The sequence below is a fragment of the Stegodyphus dumicola genome, chromosome 5 (assembly GCF_044657685.1).
Source record: "Stegodyphus dumicola isolate Sdum_Otavi_A_Nest chromosome 5, ASM4465768v1".
NCBI classification, from domain to species: Eukaryota; Metazoa; Arthropoda; class Arachnida; order Araneae; family Eresidae; genus Stegodyphus; species Stegodyphus dumicola.
The window spans coordinates 197,470,206-197,491,429 of record NC_140772.1 but is presented as its reverse complement, the minus strand read 5'-3'; the positions used below and the strand labels follow the sequence as shown (position 1 = coordinate 197,491,429).

The 21,224-nt window shown below is 31.9% G+C and overlaps 1 protein-coding gene and 1 long non-coding RNA gene across 2 annotated transcripts; one reads left to right on the top strand and one right to left on the bottom strand.

The window, feature by feature from the left end:
* Positions 1-12,260: 12,260 nt before the first annotated feature.
* On the bottom strand, positions 12,261-16,205 carry Taf2 (TATA-box binding protein associated factor 2). The gene has a single exon (XM_035363722.2). The coding sequence runs from the start codon at positions 16,088-16,090 to the stop codon at positions 12,374-12,376; it is 3,717 nt and encodes a 1,238-aa protein (XP_035219613.1). The 5' UTR covers positions 16,091-16,205; the 3' UTR covers positions 12,261-12,373.
* A 381-nt stretch (positions 16,206-16,586) lies between these two features.
* Positions 16,587-20,618, top strand: LOC146997384 (uncharacterized). Its single transcript, XR_015041384.1, has 4 exons — positions 16,587-17,001; positions 18,695-18,732; positions 19,304-19,357; positions 20,393-20,618. It is a non-coding gene; the product is annotated as an uncharacterized LOC146997384 (long non-coding RNA).
* Positions 20,619-21,224: the final 606 nt, after the last annotated feature.

The following is a 21,224-nucleotide window of genomic DNA, read 5'->3' as shown; positions in this document are numbered from 1 at the left end:
TGTAGGTATAATGCTGATTTTTGTTGTTTGACTTCTGAATTAGTATTTATTCGGCGTGTTATTGTGTCTTAAATAATTTTTTGTTTGGAAATTTCTTGTGGTGGGCATTAGAGGGTTAAGTCAAAGGTAAATTCTTGACTTTTTTTAAAACACTGAGGTTTTCTACTCTTCCATAACCACTGGCATCATTTTAATCGCTCCATCCCTGTTGCCTTTTTAATAACACAATAACCTGTTCCTTTAATTTCTTGAAACTAGTTTCACCTTTAAACATAAATGTGTGCTCCAGTCATGCTCTGTAAAACACACCAGTTTCATCTGTGTTATAAATTTTGTGTGATTTGTATTCTTTTAGAAGCCCAGATAAAAAGTCTTTTAGTCATTTTTCAGCCAAATGATAATTTGCCCCTTGCTTCTAACAATGAAACTTGATGGTATCCAAAGCTTATGTATTTGGTATTTTAGTCATTGTAAAAAGACAGCAATATTTGTTGCTACTGATGAACACTCAAGTTGCTGATAATTTAGAGGCATCTGTGGTCTGTATTTGAAATTTAAAAAAAGAATCATGTCGTATTGATTTTTCCAAATGGTAATTTTTTAAACATGCGGTATAGAGATCAAGTTGTATTTTAGAAATAAACACATAAGTGTATATCTTAAACATAATTTTTACCTATACAACATAAAATTACATATATAAGATGTAATTGCTGTTAAAAACTGTCATCCCTAAAAGAATATATGGAATTATTCCGAGTTGCCATGCAACAGATACTATTCACAATAGAAAACCAATAAGACACTAGTGACACAATAAGCAAAACATAAAAATCTCATGCAATTTGGACAGATGCTAGTGCAGACTATCAGTCATTTATAACCATATGATGGCCTGTATTTGATAAATAAGATTATTCATTGACATGCTAAGCTTTCATTCAAATTACATAGCTGTACCCTCTGTTTAGGATATACTGAATACCAAATCAGAGCAAAGAGCAATGCAAATCTGGAAAATGGAGTATTAGGAATTAGTTTATGTATTCAGAATTACTTTCGTATGTTAGAATATTTGTGTTTTTTATTGGTTAATTTAAATTTCATTATATTGTTAATTGCTCTTATCCTTTCAATTTGTTTATAATTCTTCACAGGTGTATTCTTTTATTTCATCTTAACAGAAAGTAAATTTCGGAATTTGATGAAAAAAGCAAAATTTTATTCCAGAAGAATATACTATAGGACACTAGAAATATTTTTATTACCTTTACTAATGGTGTAAATGTTAATGTTGCTATCAAGAACTAAATGTAATTTCAAAATTTTCTACTGTGGTAAAATTTTCTCTGCTTTGCGAAGCAGAACAGTTTTATGAAACCTTTTGTAAGCTAAAAATGGTATAAAGTGAAGAAGCAATTACCAATGGGACAAATATTTCCAACCCAGAGGAGATAAAAATATCATATAGTGCATAAAAACCTAAAATATTAAAAGCAAAATAATGTAAATGCACATGCCAAATAAATAGAAATAATATATCTCGTATAGTTTAACCTTCCAAATCTAGGAAGATTGCAAGTGCATTAGCATGTATTAAGATAGTGTGGAATGCAAGAGGCTATAATGTAGAAAAGAGTAGTTGTATTTGTCAGATCTGTGTCTACTATTTCCATTGATCTGCCCTATTATCAAAAATCATTGTTTACTTATCTTGGTTTATATGAAAGCCTGAAATATGACACTAGATTTGACTGTTTAGACTATGTCACTGGTGCAGGTTTCTGTAAATTGTCAAAACATTTTGCATAATTGACCCTAAATGTGGATACTTTTTTAGAATAAAAATAATATTTTTTCAACTGCTGATGAAACAAAAGCTGAATGATCTCTCTTTTTGTTTATAGGAAAATCCTCTTCAGATTGGCAGTTTTCCTTGTAGTGTAGACTAATGCAATAAAGTTAAGCTAGTGGACTGTGTGAAATGATATAGAATATACAAATATGCACCAACAAACTATCCATATTTAAGAAAAAAATATATATTATTTTCCCAATGTTATGTTTCTGAAAGATGTTTATAAAAACCTCAAGGAACTCAATATAAACGTGTAGTACAAAAATGTACTGAATTTTTAAAACAGTACACATTTCTAGCATTTCAATACAATTTATTAGCTCCCAAGTAGAAAAGACTGGTGGGTACTTAATGAGATGTCCAATTGTAAATATAGTAAACTTTTTACTTGGCCTTATGAGTAGCTGTGCAATGACATTATTATGAATAATAGTATATGGTATTATTATGAATAATGGTGCATGACATTATTATGAATAATGGTATATTGTAAAAATGAACATGGATCCTATAATTTTACTTATGACATTTTTAGTTACTTTTTTCTACTGAAGTACTGATATTTTCTTTTATGAATTATGTTATTTGGCAACAACCAAATGATAAAAAGCTAAAATTAACTTCTTTCAAGACGAAAATTACCATTTATAATGAAAGATTTATTAAAAACCACATAATGGAATTATATTTCACTACTGCCAAAGACGCAGTAAAAAGTAAAAAGACCGAAAAAGCGATAAATACTAAGAAACTTATGTTTGATTATTTAATTATCCACTGACAACAAAATCGAATTGAATTTAAAATTTTATCAATAAGTTCCTTAAATATTGAGGAAATTAAACATTCTTATTCTCACAACCCTATAAAAATAGTATATAATGGGATGTTATTATACTCTTTCTTTTAAATGGTTGTTGTTATAAGTCTTTTTCACTCACTTGTTGAAACAAAGAGCATCCATATAGATTTACATATATGGAATGATAAAATTCAATAATAGTGTTGCGTGCGCACGGGTTCGTTACAAAACGAATGCACAGGTCCGATTAAAAATGAACAAAAAAAAATTTATTATTATCACAAAATGCTTAAATTCCCTCAGATATTCTTTCAGTTTTACAATATTTCACAGTAGTTATCTTCTAACTACTCAAACGTTCAAAAGAACTTAATTCAAAACAGCTACAGAAAGCTAATCCGCGAATTCACTTCAGTCAACAAGAGCAGTTTTTCTAAACAACAACAAACTAAGTAACTACAACGAACTGAGAGGTTTTCCTCCTTTTATAAGATTTTAAAATCGCGCGGGAGAATTTTCTAGTACTTTCTCAAAATCAAAAAGAGATATTTATTTAAATGTTAAATGCACGTGCTCTTGTATTTTCAATTTTCCGACTTAGCTTACTTTTAATATTCGTCACGCGCTGCACTGCGCAAGAAATAAAACCATTTAATTTACTATTCAACTAACATAAGCTATTTAAATACGAAATCCTTAACACTGCCCCTTCCCAAGACCTGCACGTCCCGGACAGTACAATCCCTGGACAGGAAGCCAAACTTACAACTGTGGCATAAATGCAATAATAAGCATTACATTACAATAATAAACAACATGAAGAATAAATGCAATAAATAAAACAAATCAAATACTAAATACAAATCAAATCAAATACTCATTTGGAAACAAAAGAGGACCATGGTCTAATACTATTTACACTATGTGCTATGGCCATAGTAATGAGCTAACCTGTCGTAATGAACGACTTTAGGTTTAGAGTTCGAAGACTTACGGATCCGAACCACGACGTCATTCAGTCTGTTCAGCACTGTATATGGACCATCCGAAGGTGACTGTAATTTAGGACTGAGTCCTTTTTGTTGAATCGGGTTCCACAACCACAGCTTGTCTCCTTCCTTGAATTTATGTCCAGTAGCTCTCGTGTCGTATGTGGTCTTCACCTTCTCCGTCGCCAACCGCCACATAAACAGTGTGATGGTAGATGGAACTTCCAAACGTGATGCTCACGTTTAACTTCCCAGCTATGGAGATTTCTTCACCAGACACAGTCTGGAGGGTAACACAGGATGGCGTCCAAATCAGTTTATCTTTAAATTGTTGAGCTAAATCTTTCCAAATGATCGTAATATTAGCTCCTGTGTCAATGATCATATTGCAAGGAACTCCGTCGATATGCCCATTGATGGATAGTCCATTACTGTTACCACTCGCTGCAGAAATCTGAGCGCTCTAAAAGGGTGTTTTTCATTCTCTGGCAACCTCAGTTCCTCGATATGGTCACTAATTTGTTTCATGCGTTGTTGCTGGGAAATAGTCTCAATTTTCGTACCCTGAGGTGTTCTGCAATTCTTTCGTACGTGGCCTTCAGCTCCACAGTTCCAGCACTTTAGTTTCTTGTCAATCCTTTTCCATCCCATGGCATTTAATTGTCTGTTTAACCCGCCTCTCTTATTTTCCGTGCTCTAAAGTTCCTTCGTATGTGGCCTTCAACACCGCAGTTCCAGCACTTTATGGTTGGTTTCTTCTCACCAATATTTCGTTTCAAGGCATTCACTGGTCTTGTCAAATCATTCATTTTATTATCCATGCCCTGGGGTGTTCTGCAATGCCGTCGTATGTGCCTTTCAATACCACATTTCCAACACTTTAGAGCCACTTTGTTCTCACTCCTACTCCGTATCAACGCTCTGGCTAAATCATCTAAGTGAGCCATCAGTTGATCCACTGGCTTGTGGACTCGCAAGGCTCTGACTGGGTAGCGATCTATACTAGTTGCTTGCTGGGCTGCCTCGAACTTCATGGCGTATGTGCCTCACATCTGCCATTCGAAGAGCTTTCTGTATTTCAGAATCGCGGATGCCATCTATGAAGTACTGCAGGGACGGGATTTACCTGGTTTCTGTCAGGCACTCCGAAAAGGCGTGATGTGACAGCCTTTCAACATCCGTGGCGAGCTCCTGAAGTGTTTCGATGGGCTTCTGTTGACGGGATTTTAGTTGAAGCCTGCTGTAGTCTTTCAGACACTTTTCCCCAAAGCACACCTCCAAAGTGCCGGATAGAGCTTCAAAATCTAGTCTCTGATATCCGGGAAGCGTCTGCAGGATATCCGCTGCGTCTGCTCTCAGAGAAGCGGTGAGATGACAAGCCTTAGTTTAGGAATCCCATCCATTCGTATCCGCAACGATAGAAAATTGGGTCTTATGCACTTATCAGGATATCTTCCCATCATATGTGGATAGCTTAGAGATGGACGAGCAGGCATCGGTAAGAATTTAAAACCCTCAGAATTGCTTCCTTCTATAGCTATGCTATTCTTTAAAGTGTCAACTTCTTTGGCAACAGCAGCAGAAATCCTTTCCTCAATTTGTTGTGGACGACAGAAACTCTTTGTTCAATTTGTTCCTCTACAGCAGAAACTCTTTCTTGAATTTCTCCAAATTTGTCTTCTACTGTATTTATTCTTCCTTCCATAGCCTCGAACTTGTTTTCTATTACGCAAGTAATTTCTTTCTTCATTTCCTCTTTAACAGCTTTCATTTTTCTTCTAACGGATTCTTCCATCTTTTCCTGACAAGCTTCTATCTTTTCATGACCAGATATTATCTTCTCCTTAATGGAATCTTTCATTTCCTCTTTGAATGATGCTTGGCCAGCTTCCATCTTTTCTTGGAATGCAGCAAAAGCAGTAATGAGCTGTCTCAATTGTTCTTCCATCGCTCTAGTAATTGGCATTCAAATCCCACCGCTGCCACCAAAAATTGTCGCTTGCGTATGGGTTCGTTACGAAATGAATGCACAAGTCCGATGAAAAATGAACAAAAAAATTTATAATATCATAAAATGCTTAAATTCCCTCAGATATTGTTTCAGTTTTACAATATCTCACAGTAGTTATCTTCTAACTACTCAAACGTTCAAAAGTACTTAATTCAAAACAGCTGAGAAAGCTAATCCCTGAATTCGCTACAATCAACAAGAGCAGTTTTCTAAACAACAAAAAACTAAGTAATTACAACGAACCGAGAGGTTTTCCTCCTTTTATAAGATTTTAAAATCGTGCGTGAGAATTTTCTAGTACTTTCTCGAAATCAAAAAGAGATATTTATTTAAATGTTAAATGCACGCGCTCTTGTATTTTAAATTTTCCGGCTTAGCTTTCTTTTAATATTCATCACGCGCTGCACTACGCGGGAAATAAAACCATTTAATTTACAATTGAACTAACATAAGCTATTTAAATACCAAATCTGTAACAATAGCATAATAATGCATACAAATTCTGCAAATAAAGCTTCTGTGTGCGATCCAGAAGCATACAACCAGTTATTAGTGTTAAAGTTGTAAAAGAAAGTTTACAAGCATCCTAATATTTAGTGTTGGCAAAAACTAAATTCTCCTATTTACATTTTAAAAAGTACTGCCTGATATTAACATTTTTCTAAATAATAATTATTTGTTTTTAATCTGCTGAAAATAATTATACTATATAAGCATCTAAGTGACATATATACATATTACATAAACAGTAAGCAGACGTTCTTTGGTTTTGAAGTCCGGAATTTAAATAATTTTGGATAATGAACGTCCGGATATCGGACTTTGTACTGTATATAGTTTCCTAAACAGCATTGTGCAGTTTATTTAAACAAGGAATTATAATTAATGAAGAACTAATAAAAACACGAAAAACTCTCAAGGAAAGCCCCCCCCCCCAAAAAAAGAGAAAATATGAGATGTTGAAACTGCTTTTCTTAGAATGTTTCCAAAGTATAAAACTAAAAAGTGTTTGCACTGCTATAGTTTTTTTCAATGGTTTACTAAATGCTAGGAGAGAATTTTGAGTCAACTCACAGATGGCTTACAAGTTGGAGAAAGAAAAATCCAGCATTGTTCATCAGAAGCTGCATGGTAAGAAGGAATATTCTGCATCATGTAACTGATAACTACATAAAAGATGCTTTACTTGGGCTAAATTAATACAAGTCACAAAAAATTTATAATACAGACAATACTGGGCTGAATTACAGAACATTATCAAAATGCACATTAATATTTGAAAGTGAAACAGCAGCTGGTTTAAGAAACTGAAGGAAAGAGTTATTGTGTTATTAATGTTGCATGTGGACTCAACAATTAAGAAAACAGTACTGGTTATTGACAAATACAGAAAACCTTGATATTTGAAAGGACTCAGGATTTAGGATAAGAACAAGAACTTGTGAATGAAAATTAGAATTTTTACTGATTTTCTTTGAAATGGGAAAGCTAGCTGAAAATTGAAAAAAATATTTTGCTATAGATTACTGTGAAGGGCACATACCTGAAAAACATTAGTGTTGCTTCCTGCTATGACTTCCAACATTCAGCCTTAGACCAGGGTATTAATTGTAAAAGTGTTTCAATGTTATTACTGAAATGAACAGAATTGAATTTTGTGAAAACACACTTTGAAGGATATCTTTGCTAGAGTACGTATCAGTGTTAGAGGCCATATGTAATACAGTTTAATATATTAAAATCAGTTAAAAGTTTTCGAAAATATGGCTTTGATGCAGAAGAAGCCTTAGAGGAACTGCTAGCTATAGCTAATGTTTGAGGCATTAGTGAGGGAAGTTATGAAGATTCGTTTTTTTAATATGTGTCAACTTGAAAACATATTGAAGACACATGTGTAAAAACTATGAAATTATTAGGACTGCTGAAACTGACAGTGAAAGTGATTAAAAAAAGTGATGACATCCTAACATCAATCGAGTTAATAAAAAATGCTCTAAATTCTAAGAAAAATTTTGAACAGAAAGGTGTTGATCAAGAAAAACTAGTTTTATGAAACTGGGAATAAAATTGAAAAACTGTTGCTGAACAACATACAAACACAGATAGAATATTTGCTCGTTAAGAGATGAAATTTCATCAAGAATATAATTATAAAAATAAAAATGAATTTCAAAATTGCATAACTAGTTTAATTTTAACTATAATTTTCAATTATCATTTTAGAATTAATTAATTATGGTGATGTTAATTTATTATTTAATTTAATTAATTATTTAAAAATGGAAAGGTGTTGAAAATTCTAGAGTATTACTTCATATTTTCTCCTTATATTATAGCTTTTCATGCATAAGTTGTTTTTCCTAATACATATTTCTCTAATGAAGACTTACAAAATGTTTCAGCTCCTGCATTGTGGTCTAATATAATGATAATACAAATGAATACTTATAATTCTGCAAAATGACAACACTGCTTGCAAGTACTTCTGACATTAAAGAAAATTCTCTAGCTTTTCATTTATCCAGAATAAATTTTAAAAATGTCTGGATTTTGAAAAGCAAAACTAGTCTTCTGCTAGAAATTATTTTGAGGAAAACTTAAGCAAAACTTAGATGGTGAATCTGCTGACTTTTGAAAAAATACTGTACATGAATTTTAAAATTCTATATCTCTGTCTGTTACTGTACTATATTAAGTTTTAGTGCATTCTTTTAAAACAGCTACCATGCTTGGTTGCCTAAATTGCTAAATTTAATCATTCAATTTGTAACATGCAAATTTCACACATGCCTACAAATTTATGCAGGCTACTTTGAAAAGGAAGTACAGTAAATACAGTCAAAAGTCGTTAATTCGGACCTCAAAGCTACAAACTTTCTGCGCATGCGTCGTGTTGACACGTGCGCGCAAGACCTTTACGGCTGCAAATATGCGTGTGCGCAAAATACGTTTACGAATGCGCGTTTAATGTATAACGGACGGAATAAGCTAAGCTAAAATTATCTAATCAGTTAATGTTGCAGATAGTGTTGTTGTTTAATCTTTGAATTGTATCCGGCTTATTATTTTTTGCAGACTGTTAGAGCAATTTTATAAAAGTGAGCTTGAACTTTCGATTATGTCAAATAGAATTTCTGATATATATTTACTAATATGTAAAGGAACTACAAAGCGAAAGTATGTTTCGAAGTCCATTAAACAAAAAGTGGAATTGCTGCAAAAAATGGATAAAGGCATATCCTTTGTTTATCTAACCATTCCGAAATCTGTTTATCAATTTCACACTGCTCTGGGGCTGGGGGAACGCCATGGCACGCAATGAATTGGAAGTTAATCTGTCAGCACTATCCTTATCTTCAGGGTAGATGTTTTTATTTTATTTGGCTTATAATTCCTTACTAAATGTAGTATTTCATCTCGATGTATTCTGTCTTTGATATGATTTAAATCAAATTCCTCGTCATTATAATTCGCTTCCGATAGTGAAGAAAGTGACACAGAGGTTAGTGAAAACGAAAAAATTTCGATTGACAAATTAGTCGGTATTCTCGACACAGTAATTATAGGACTTGAACAGCGGAACTTTGTAACTGAACAAGAAATGATGTCTGTTTATAGAATTAAAGAGAAAGTATTATCACATAAAATATAAAGCAACCTAAACAACTTATATTGAAAGAAATGTTTAAAGTAAACAAATAAATATTAAGCTTTTTTTTTTTTTGTAAATTTTGATACCCTTTAGATCATAATTGTTCTTTATTTCATATTTTTAATTTTATAATTTCTGCATGCCATCTTACCAGATTTAAACTGATGATCTATAATCCGGAATCGCTGAAGTCCCGACGAGTCCGGATTAACGACTTTTGACTGTATATGTATGTTTTCTAAAAAAATTAGAAATCATTGATACACATTTTTAGAAAACTTCATTACAGACTGCATACTTAAAATAAATATTTATTTGAAAATGCTTATAACAAGTATTAAAATAATATTTTTTTAATCAGCATTTAAAAATTAAAACAATTTTAATTAATTTTAAACTGTATTAAAAGCTAAATGTTATAACTACTAAAACAATTTACAGTGATCAACGAGAAAAAACATACTGAAGCTGAAAAATCACATGATTATATAACCATTGCTCCAGGAAACAATGATTTTGAATACGTCAAACAGATTTTATAGTTTGCTAATTTTAAAAATACAACATATCAGTAAGCTTGAAATGAATTTTGAAAAATGTTATTCCCCAATAATTCCATCTTTTAAGAAACTGCATACATTCTTTTTTCGTCACTCTCATGTCTGTTGTCAAGTGAAATGATTTGTGACACATTGTGTCATCTAATAGTAGTCCTATATTTATGATAACAACATTAGTTTGGAATAGCTTCAAACTATGTAATAAGTACAACTAATTTTATAACATTCTAACATAAAACTGGAGGAAAAAATATTTATGAATTAGCTGATATTTGAACAGCAAATTCAAAGAAGCACTATCTATCCAGTGGTTTTTTAGTCTTAGTTACCTAATCAGATTCCAGTTAATTATATTTTTTAATAAAAAATGAAATAATAAATAATATGAAAATAAAAAATTGATTCAAAAAATGAAAGCCGTCAGATCTCATAGTATGCCTAAAAGGGCATTTTTTCATTTACACATGCATACATATTTCGAGAATATTTGTGCTAAAAATATTTAAAAACAGTATATCCTTAGAATTTCTGATAGACAGTGTCACATACTGGCAATAAAAATATCTTATTCTGTATAGTGTTGCCACTGCTCACTTTAAAATCATTTGAGTTTTTTAATCAAAAATTCATTAAGGTTGTATCACACATTTAAAACATTTCAGAAGAAAAAATTTTTAGAATAATTTTTTCAGCTTTGTCATACGATATGAAACAGCCAATCACCACGGATCATTTTGTAGTTACCTATATAAAAGGAAATTGATTCTCCAATACAAATGAAGGCTGCTGATAGCTGATTGTTGAAAACAAACAAATTACAATATTTTCTAAAAGAAAGGAAAATATCGTGCATCTTTCTTTCAATGATAAAATGGGTAGAAAAATTATATGAAACAACTGATCATCAGAAATAAGCAGATGTGTGGATGTCTGAAATAAATTAAGCAGCATTAAAGTTTTAGAAAATATAAAAATAATAAAAGAAATTCAGACTTTGAAGTGCCCATATTACAAGTGAATGACTATGTTATTCAAAATTTGATAGCTGTAGGTACTGTTGTTCTTTCATAATGGGAGAAACATACTTGCATTCATGCAGATTCTTCATTATTTAATTTCTTTAAATATAATATAGGGTGATAATATTTGGTGGCAACAACTTGAAAAGTGATATAACACTTTTAGTGATTCGACACAAAATGCCATTTTGAGACTGACAGCTCTTCTGCATTAATGCCCCTCTTCGAATGATTGCTGTAGGTGCCCACAGAGGCAGGGATGAATTAAAGCATTATAAGCATGTGCTTTTAGGGCATGAAGGAAAGGAGGCATCACCAAAGGTCCTTAGGTATTCAGGAAAAGAAGCAAAATCTTTCAAGTACTTAGGGCCTTTAAAAGTATTAATCCGGCCCTGCATGGAGGAGAGGGCTCTAATAGACATTTATAGATTATTATTCTCTCTCTCTCTCTCTCTATATATATATACATAAATATCTGTGGTAGCAGGAAGATAGAGGCTGGCTTTGTTAGTATTAAAAAAATCAGAAAAAAAAATGACTTTTTTTGGAAGGGGAAAGAGATTATACAGAGATTATCATGCATCTTGAAAACTTGCAAGACATTAATATTTTATAAAATCTCCATATATTTGATGCAAGTTTTACCAAAAAGTGTTTTTGGTACTTTTTTGTTAAATAAGACAAGAACTTTAATTAATGAAGTACCTAAGGTTTCGCTTATTTTTTGAGATTTTGCCAGTTACTGCCACATTTATAGCAGGTATTTACATATAACTAAAATTTTAACCATTTGGGAAAAAAATTGCGACTAATCTTTGGAATATGGTAACAGGTATTTTGGCAACATTTTGGTAAGGAGATAAAGGTTACTAGCTAGGACTTTAGCAGTGTACATGGATATAGTTAAGAGTGTGCGCAATGCCATTTTTGTGCAGTTCTGGGATGTTTTTTTAAGTGAAAATAGGTCGAAGTGTACATGGATGATACCGTGTATGTGCAATTCGTAAAAACATGGCAAGCAGTGGGTGATTCTGCACTTTGTCCCAATTTCGCACCTAATCTTCATCATTATTAAACACTTTTGTTCCATAAAAGTTCTAGCATAAGCGTAATTCGGCTAGCAGATTGTTGGAAAAAATGTTGGAAATGTTAAGTAAGTAAAAAAAAAAAAAAAAAAAAAAAACTATGCTTTTACTTTGTGAAAACAAAATGGCATCCAACAAAAACTAGCAGGTTGCTGTAGCAGGGTTGATCGTCAAAAAATCGCCAAGTTACCATAATCCAAAGATTAACCAAAATTGCTAGTCCTGTATTATTAATCTCTATATTTTGATTTATTATCTGGTAAATAATTCACAGACACCATGTATTTTAAAGTAATTAAAAGCTGGTTCCTAATCTAAATGATAACAAATATATAAAATTTTAATTTTAGAAAAGACAAGTCATTTATCTATTCAATGCAATGTATAATGTAATAAATTACAAAATTTCAGCTTGTGGGCTGCCACCACTAAATGTATTTGGAGACTGAATGCTGCTTCCACCAGAGCTATAAATACGATCTTTTTCTGACCGTTCTGGTTTCTCATGTTTCTCATGGCGATGCTTATGCTTATGTTTATGTTTATTCTTCTTCTTTTTCTTTTTCTTATGCAATCTAGCCACCTGACTTAAAATTTCTAAAGCAGAGGTTGGAGGTTTATGTTCTGGAATATCAGGAGATGGTTTTTTAAACATACTAGAATCAAAACCAGTTGGTTGCTGGCCAAAAGTACTTTGTATGCCTGGCAGAGATTTAGATTGTGAATCATCAGAATATGCTTCAAATGTGCAGAACTGAGCTGGTGCTGGTGCAGATGTTGAATCTAAACTGCTACTTGTGGTTCGCATTAGAGACATTCCAGAAATTCCAGAAGCTGGAACTGATGTGCTTGGCAAGGGTGCAGTTTCTCTTACACGGACTTTATTTGAATCTTGATTGTCATTGATAATCAGATCTGCTTTCAGTCTTCCATTTGAAGAATAAAAATGGGGATGTTCTCCAAAATGCAAAGGACTTGATGCTTTTCTTTTTTCTCCTGTCAAATCACACGAGTTGGATTTTTCAATTTTTACTGTTTCAAGAATAATGGCATTCTCTGGTGGAAATGAATCATCTAATTGCATGCCATCATCAGATGCAGAATTTACGTTTTGGTGAGTCTTTTTTTCTTTTGTATTGATCCCTGGTCCTACATCAGTAGCAGGCAATACAGATGGTCTCTTTTGCCCATACAATGTATGATAGAGATCCATCACAGCACACCTCATTAGTGAATCATAAGCAGTTCCACAAGTCATCAGTTTCCACAACCTATCCACGAGCTCTTCTGAATTCAAATAAGAATCTGAATTGGCAAATGGTGGCTTTTCTGTCAGCAGCCGCAAAACCTGATATCTCACAGCTGGAACCGGATCACTTTCCACTATGTCCAATAAAAAATTCAAATCTTCTTCTCTTCCATCCGTACTTGTGAAATCAACCAGGGCCTCTAAAGCAGCCAAACGAACATCAATAAACATCCCATAAGCAGCATATTCTCGAAATAGAGAAGGATAATTTGGAAGGTGTCCCATTTTTTGCAATGTACGTATAGCTTTCAAACAACTGACAGTAACTGTATATTTATAACAGGAAAGAAGCTTTTCCATGTTTAAGCAGCGAGTAATCTCTTCAAGAATGGATTTGGTTTCAGAGGACAGAGAATCTGCAGTTATCGTGTGGCCTTGGGTTACAACGGATATAACAGGAGTTACGGTTTCAGCCAAGGCATCAACAAGCGCGGCTCGGTAGTAGTTATCTGAAAATTTGTTCTTGCTATTATCATTATATTTAAACAAATCTAGTAAAAATTTTAAAACTTCAGGAGGACAGATACATTGAACAGTTCTTAATCCAGCCATTGCTACAGGTATGTTTTTTTGTAAAAAATAATGCTGCAGATTTTTAAAATTATTTAATCGTATGATGTGCAAACATGAATGTGATCCAAATAGTTTTCTGAATATCGTCATCATGGCAGGAGGACCAGTCCAAGTGGCTACCATTGCATTAGCCACTTTCTGCAGACAAAAGCAAGCAATACATCGAATTTTATAAAAACAATGCTCATTTTCTATAGTGTGGGTTAGAGCTAACCTAGAAGCAGGTGTAGGAAATTTTTCCAAGGCTTCTATTGCTTCTTTTTGAGCTGTAACATCTCGTTCATAGCGTAACTGATATTGCCATTGGTAATCTGGTTGTTCGATAACTACTTGCCTTAATAATAACATTTCTGGATCAATACGTATCCACAGAACAGGAGAATCTGCATCCATCGCACTCAAATCCATATCTACTTCCTCTCCTGTACATAAAGGAATTTTCTTCTTTTTATTTCTTCTGCTTTTTGAGTGGCAAGTAATGTCATGCTTGGTAGCATTTTCTTCAATTTGCAAATTATGCTTGAAAGTGCCATCTAACTCCTGTATTGTTATTGTCAATGGTCCTACATATCGTCTTATTCCACGACTTTGTATATCTAGTTGTTTGATTTCTAACTCTACTGTATTTCGTTTACGATTAAATACAAAATTTGAAGAAAACTTTGGATGTCCACCTTGCCGTACCCATTGATCTAGAAATGTATTGATATCTTTTCCAGTTACAGTGAATATAGCTTTCTGGAAACTACTAGTTGATAACAGCATATTAAACCAAACATTGCTTGTAACTTTTTGTTGAGCTGCATTAGATGCCAGTGATAGCAGTTTATTGAAAACTTGTAGCAGTAACTCTCTACCAATCCTATCTTCTAACATCCTTATAACTAAATGAGATTTCTTGTTAAGTATTTTGTTATATTCTGGTGATGTAGTGTGCAGGTGCTGAGTGGGAAAATAAAAAGTGCCATCCTTTCCTTGTGCAACAGCAGCAACACTACCTGGTGCTGGTGTGACACTACAATCAAGAACTAACCCACCATGCTTCTGTTCATATTTAAGAACTTCATGAAAATCTTCATGAATCCATAATCTGTATTCATTATTACCAAAAGCTTTTTTCAGGAAATGGCCACTAAGATACATAGAAATACCTTTGGGTAACCAAACATCTGACCATGAAAACATACTTATAAAACACCCAAAAAATTGCTCAGCAACAGCATGGGCCATGATTCTGCGAGACATATAAGTCTGATCGATTATTTGTGGAGAACTTAATAAATTTGTGTTCAGAACCGTCATTGTGGCATAAGGTCGGGCATCTTGGAAAGATTCATCAACAAATACCTGTTTATAACAACTGTACGGATATCTACTGGACAAAAGCTCTTCATAGAACTCAAAAGCCTCATGTAAGAAATTTGTGGTATGTTTCAATAAAGGCAACAATCTTGGCAAACAGAAGTGAGTTACTTCATGCATTTGTGGATCAACAAATATTTCAAAAGGTCCAACTGCCAATCCTATATTTGGTGCACAAGTTGGTATTGATAAATTGTAATGGTATGTTTTCTTTCGCATGTCACTGGTATATACAGTTTCAACCAGATCACCACAAGATACAGCAACCATAGAAGCATCAACAGTGAATTCCATTCTCCACGTGCATAACTCCGAATATGAATCTATGCATGGAAACCAAAGTCGCGATGAATTGTCACAGCCATACGTGAACATGTGCGCACAGCGTTCAGCCATGGTTCCCTCACAATCAGGAACTACGAAATGGATTCCACCTTGAGGTTTTTCAAGAGCAAACTCAATACTCAAGCGAAATGATTTTCCCTCTGTTACTAAATGCATCATATCATATGGTACTTTGATAGACAGTTCGCCGTTTCCTTTATCAGAGTCTACAGCATTTACAGCAGATAGATGACAAGAATTGAAATAATCAATACTTTTTTGTTTATTATCTCCTTGGCATATGTTTAAACACGGATCATTGAATGAGAATTGACATTCGTGAATGTCATTTATAGCAACTTTATAGATTCGAAATTGTTTAGCATTGAGTCTAATTCGTCTAAATTCGGCTAGAGGTATTATTGTCAGTTCTACGAAACCAATCAGAGACTGCCTTTGAAAGTTTATTTGCGTTATGCAAAGTACTTGGTGAGACAATTTATACGGTCTCACCGGTGCATCGGCAGATTTTTCGATTTTTTTCATAATTACATAAAGTTAGATATAAAACTACACTAAACTGCAGTTTAATGCCGTTAATAAACAATTAACAGGCACCTTCCGCAAAGCAAAACAAATCGTTCAGAACAAGTTGAAGTAGTTTTCCCCACAGTCCTGTTAGTAGATAGTAAGGCTCGTAGATAGATGTCTTCTTTCGCATCCGCTAATTCTTTGTGCTCATAGCGTACAGAAAAAAAAAAAAAAAAAAAGCTTTAGTGCAAAGGAATAAAACTAATTTTGTACGATATGATATGAATTTTTAAATGCCATATAAAAAGGGGAGTTAAAAATACAAACGAAAAGGCTCAGACTGTTAAAAAATTATGAGAGGTTTTCTGCAAAGCGCGCCCGCGTATTTCCAAACCCTACCCCACTTTTCGAATTTTTGACGTCATGGTCAAATCGACTAGTTTCGCCTGGATGGTAATTCTTGAGCATGCGCTGAAGGGCGAGATGTAACATAAACAGAACTTTGGCTTGCGCTTGTAAACAATATTAAGGGGCGAATTCAAGTGCAACGCTCTGATAAATTGCAAATGTTAGCTCGCAAGAGGCGTTCCTGCTATCGTCTGCTAAAGTCGAATTCAAGTGCAACGCTTTACCGCTCTGGTAACTGATGACGTCAAAATTGCAATGGGGAGCTGGTTTGCTCTCGTTCCAGGAGAGCTTGTCCGATAAACTACATCGATATCCAATGAGACTGTGTGTCGATGTAAACAAAAAACATCAGGTCCCATGATTTCTCTGAGCTTATGGTCAAGTGTTTACTGCGTTGTAGTGTGGTGTAACGAATTGTTCCAGTCCTGAAAACGAAAGAAATATATTTCTTTTAATGTGTACAACTTTATTTATTTTATCCCATAGAAAATTCCCTCCAAAGTAATCTACAGCAACAGGTGTGTGTAAAATATATTTTACTTTTCAGACAAAAATCCTTGCTTTTTCAAATATAAACCACATTTTTTTCCCATTTTCAAATTACAGCATTTGATTTTAATTCTTCTAATAGTAAGTTTAATTTAAAATTCAAATTTGTGTTATATTTTTATTGTTTAATGCAGATGCATGATTCTTCAGTGACAGTAGGCATGTTTACCATATGAAAATTAACTAGTTCTTGAATTATATAGTAATTAATAAGCCCATCTATCTACAAGCAGATAAGCCTGTTGAACACCGCTATCCCAGTCTCTCTTTAAATCCAGGTGAAAAAGCTGGCTGCATGAGTGTTTTCTTCATTTTTTCAATGTATAACATGAATACTAAGTTTTCCTTAATTTTCCAGGCAGGCATTCCTTCCCTTAGACATTCATTATGTGATGAAACAGTTAAGAGCAATTTTTAGATTTATATTGTACATCGTTGGGAAAATATAAAAATGAAATTAAAGGTATTTCAATGTAATACAATAAATGAAAAATTATATGAAACCCTGATAATTCTAATGTGATATTAATGTAATATATACATCCAGAGTAAAGGTTAATTTTCTCATATAAATTATGCTTTGTGTTCTGCTCATTATATTGTGCATTTACAGTGCACTTTCTGCTTCTTAAGTGAAAGTTTGGACCCATTCTCATTTGATATCAGTTATGTTCAGATTTATTTATTTCATAAAATTTCAAAAAACAATTTTTGGCTATTAAAAGCTACAAGTGCAGAAACAAAAGCTTAATTTCTTTACTGTAAGTGTGTCATGCTTCTCTGCTGATAATGAAAGTCGTCTTTTAATAAGATTTCAGTTGTTCTTTCATTGCATATATTAATTATATCTTTTACCATACTGGTTGCCATCTTTCATTGTGCATTCTTCAATATTTTTTGGTACTTAACGTATTAACACAAACACCTGGATCAGTTTGGTGGTCTTTATAAATGAAAAGAGAAAAATACTTATCAGGAGAAGTACGTTGTTTTTGCAGCTTGCTTTTAGCATAACCAAACTATCAATATTTATCCAAGTTGGCAAAATGTTATCAACATATCAAAGGAAAAAACATTTAACAAATTTTAAAATACTAATTTGAATTATTAAATAAAAATTATATGATAGTTTAAAAAAAATATATTTTCCACAAATTTTTTGTCTAAATTTTGAGCACTTGTGCCAAGTGATCTGTTTTCACTAAAAAAAAAAAAAAAAAAAAAAAAAAAAAAAATCAGAGAATTACATAAACTTTATACTGCATGCCTTGTCTATGTACCAAATTCATCTCATAGTTGTTTCCATTAGAAAGTTTTGTACTGAAATGTTCTATTCCTGCAGAACTTTTAACACAGCTTCGTCTTTTGATGGTAAGCTCCACAAGCAGTATTTTAAATCTGAAATTAATCTAAAACAACTATTCGTATCTAAAATCCATTGGAACTTGAAATACAACATAAGAAACACATATGAAAATGGTGACATTGCTTGAATGAAAAATTATCATGAGCATGTTACCTGAAAAATTTTGATACATAATCGTTGTCAGAGTTTGGCACATTTTTGAAAATTTGGTAACTTTTATTAAGCTGGTTTCAATAATATGCAAATATCTATTATTCTTATGATTGCTTCATTGTATACTTTTTCCCTTTCCCTAGAGTGCAGTACAATACCACAAGTTTTCCAGCCAAATGCGGTATGCATTTCAAGTTTCTATACATTTATATAAATTTTAAGAGAGTAAAATATTGACAAAAACTACATTAAGTTTTCAACTCTTGTTTTGTTTTTCATTAAAAATTTGCTACCATTATGTATAATTCATTTTTTTAATGTAAATGTTTTTAAGTATTTGTAGGATAAAGGCAAATTACACTTATTCATTCTTTCTTTGATATAATACATGTAGCTCTTTACCTGAAATTAATGTTTGTCAAATTGTTGTGCATAAATTAGAAGTATGCATGTTTCTCTTAAGTCAGTTTCAGGAACTATCTTTAATGAATTGTATAGAAAATTGTGGACGAGGTGTTAGGTGTACAGGAACGTGGTATATTATAAACATGTATAGTATCTCATAGTATATAAACTCATAACTTTGATTATGCAGTATGCTTTGTATATTATTTCTGAAAGCATGTATATTTCAATCAAGATTGTTGAGTAAACTTTTCTTGCTTTATGCTATCTCTGAAAGCATGTATATTTCAGTCAAGATTGTTGAGTAAATTGTGCTTATTTTATGCTTTTTTTCTTTTTTACATTAGAAAATTCCACACCTTTATCACGAGGAAATCTGCAATGGCATTTAGGAATGACAAGTTTGTATCTATTGCATAAAATCTAATGTTTTCTGCATTCTTCTTTTCCTCCCAACAGAAAAACTTTAATGGTATAAATCAGCAGTTTCAACCTTTTGACTGTAGTGTACCATCTAAGCAAAAACTGAAAAACATTAAGACTACCACTAATTTTACAATGATTATTTTTCAATTCCTCAATAGAAATATTAAAAACATATATATATATAATATATATTGCCATTTGCACACTCTTTGTATTAAATATGTACACATAAAGAACTATTAGATTAAAAACTGATGATTACTTAATTATCAAAATTAAATTTAATTAAATTAATTATTCACTTGATTATCAAAATTTCAGTTATAATACTTTAATATTTAATTTCTTTATGTCTGCTCTTATTTCATTTAATGGTAAATTAGGATCCACTTTTTATTTTGATGAGTATTTATATTTCAAATTTAACATGGAAAAAATCATTTTTCACACAAACAGGTTGTGCCAAAAGACAATACAAATTTGATAGCTTTATTTGAAATGCCTTTAAATTCTTTTTTTCGGTTCAGCCAAAAGTTAACAAGTGTGTCATTTTCCAAATCTTCAAGTCAATTTCGATCAAAGGAAATTTCTATTAACTATTCTTTTCTTTATGAGATTTTTGAATTTCATAGTTAAAAATATTTTGTTTCTTTGCATACCACCGGCTGAGAACTGCTGGTATAAATTAATTATAACAGATGTAAATTAATATTTCTCATACAAAAGAGTTATTTCAATTCTTTATTGCGAACATTATATACAGAGTATGTCTTTTATTAACAACAAGATTTTAAGAATTTAAAATAATAATCATTAAATCCTCTTGATCTATAAACAGTCTTAAAAATTATAAAGGGAAAAAAATTAAAAGTTAAAGAAATCAATATTATGAATTGTTCCTTTTTAGAGAAGTTTCATTGTTTAATTAATTATAAAAAGTGTTTTACATTATGAAATATAAAAATTAAGAATATTTGAATTTGAATGAATATTTTAAAATTTTCCCTCAGATAGAAGCTCAACTATTCGAAGCAGGAGACCGAAGAGAAAAAAGGAAGAGAGATGATATTACAGCTGCAGAAAAGGAAATAATTAAAACGCAGAAGAATATATTAATGTACTGTGTGAAATATGTTACTTGTATAAGCAATCAGTTGCAAATCAGTCTGCTGTCATAGAAAATCAAAATATAATTATTAATTTATTAAAAAAATAAATCATGCATTTCAAATATTACAGTATTTTCATTCTTGTATGTATTTCTGCAGTGTGGGATTCATATTTTAATTGTAAAATTTACTACTTTCTTAATTTTATAAAATTTTGTGATTATAAAAATTATTTAAAAGAAATTCACAAATCCATTATATGACATAAACATTATAATAATTCTAATACCACTATTATAAGTCTCGTGAAAATATTTATGCATTTTACACAGCAATTATCTTTTTCCTGGAGGAAAATGGGAATAAGACCTGTAAGAATCTTTAGTCAATGTATTACAAATTTTAATTTTCAGATATAACACGAAATGAATTAAATAGTTTTTCAATTATGTTAATAAGTTATATGAATGAGATGTGGTATTAAAAATTTCATTTCTTTTTATCATTGAAGAAATAACATTCGATATCCTACAGCTCCATAACAATGGCAGATAAAATTGACATTCTAATTTCGAAGTTCTAAAAATACAGAGATGACAACTATTAAATTATGGCTAATGTCTAGTTTACAATAACAATGTTGAGTCGAGTACTAAAAAGTAAATGAATCAAACTGTATTTATTTTCCCCCTTCTCTTTTTCTTGGCTGAAAAACAATTTATTATACACTCAT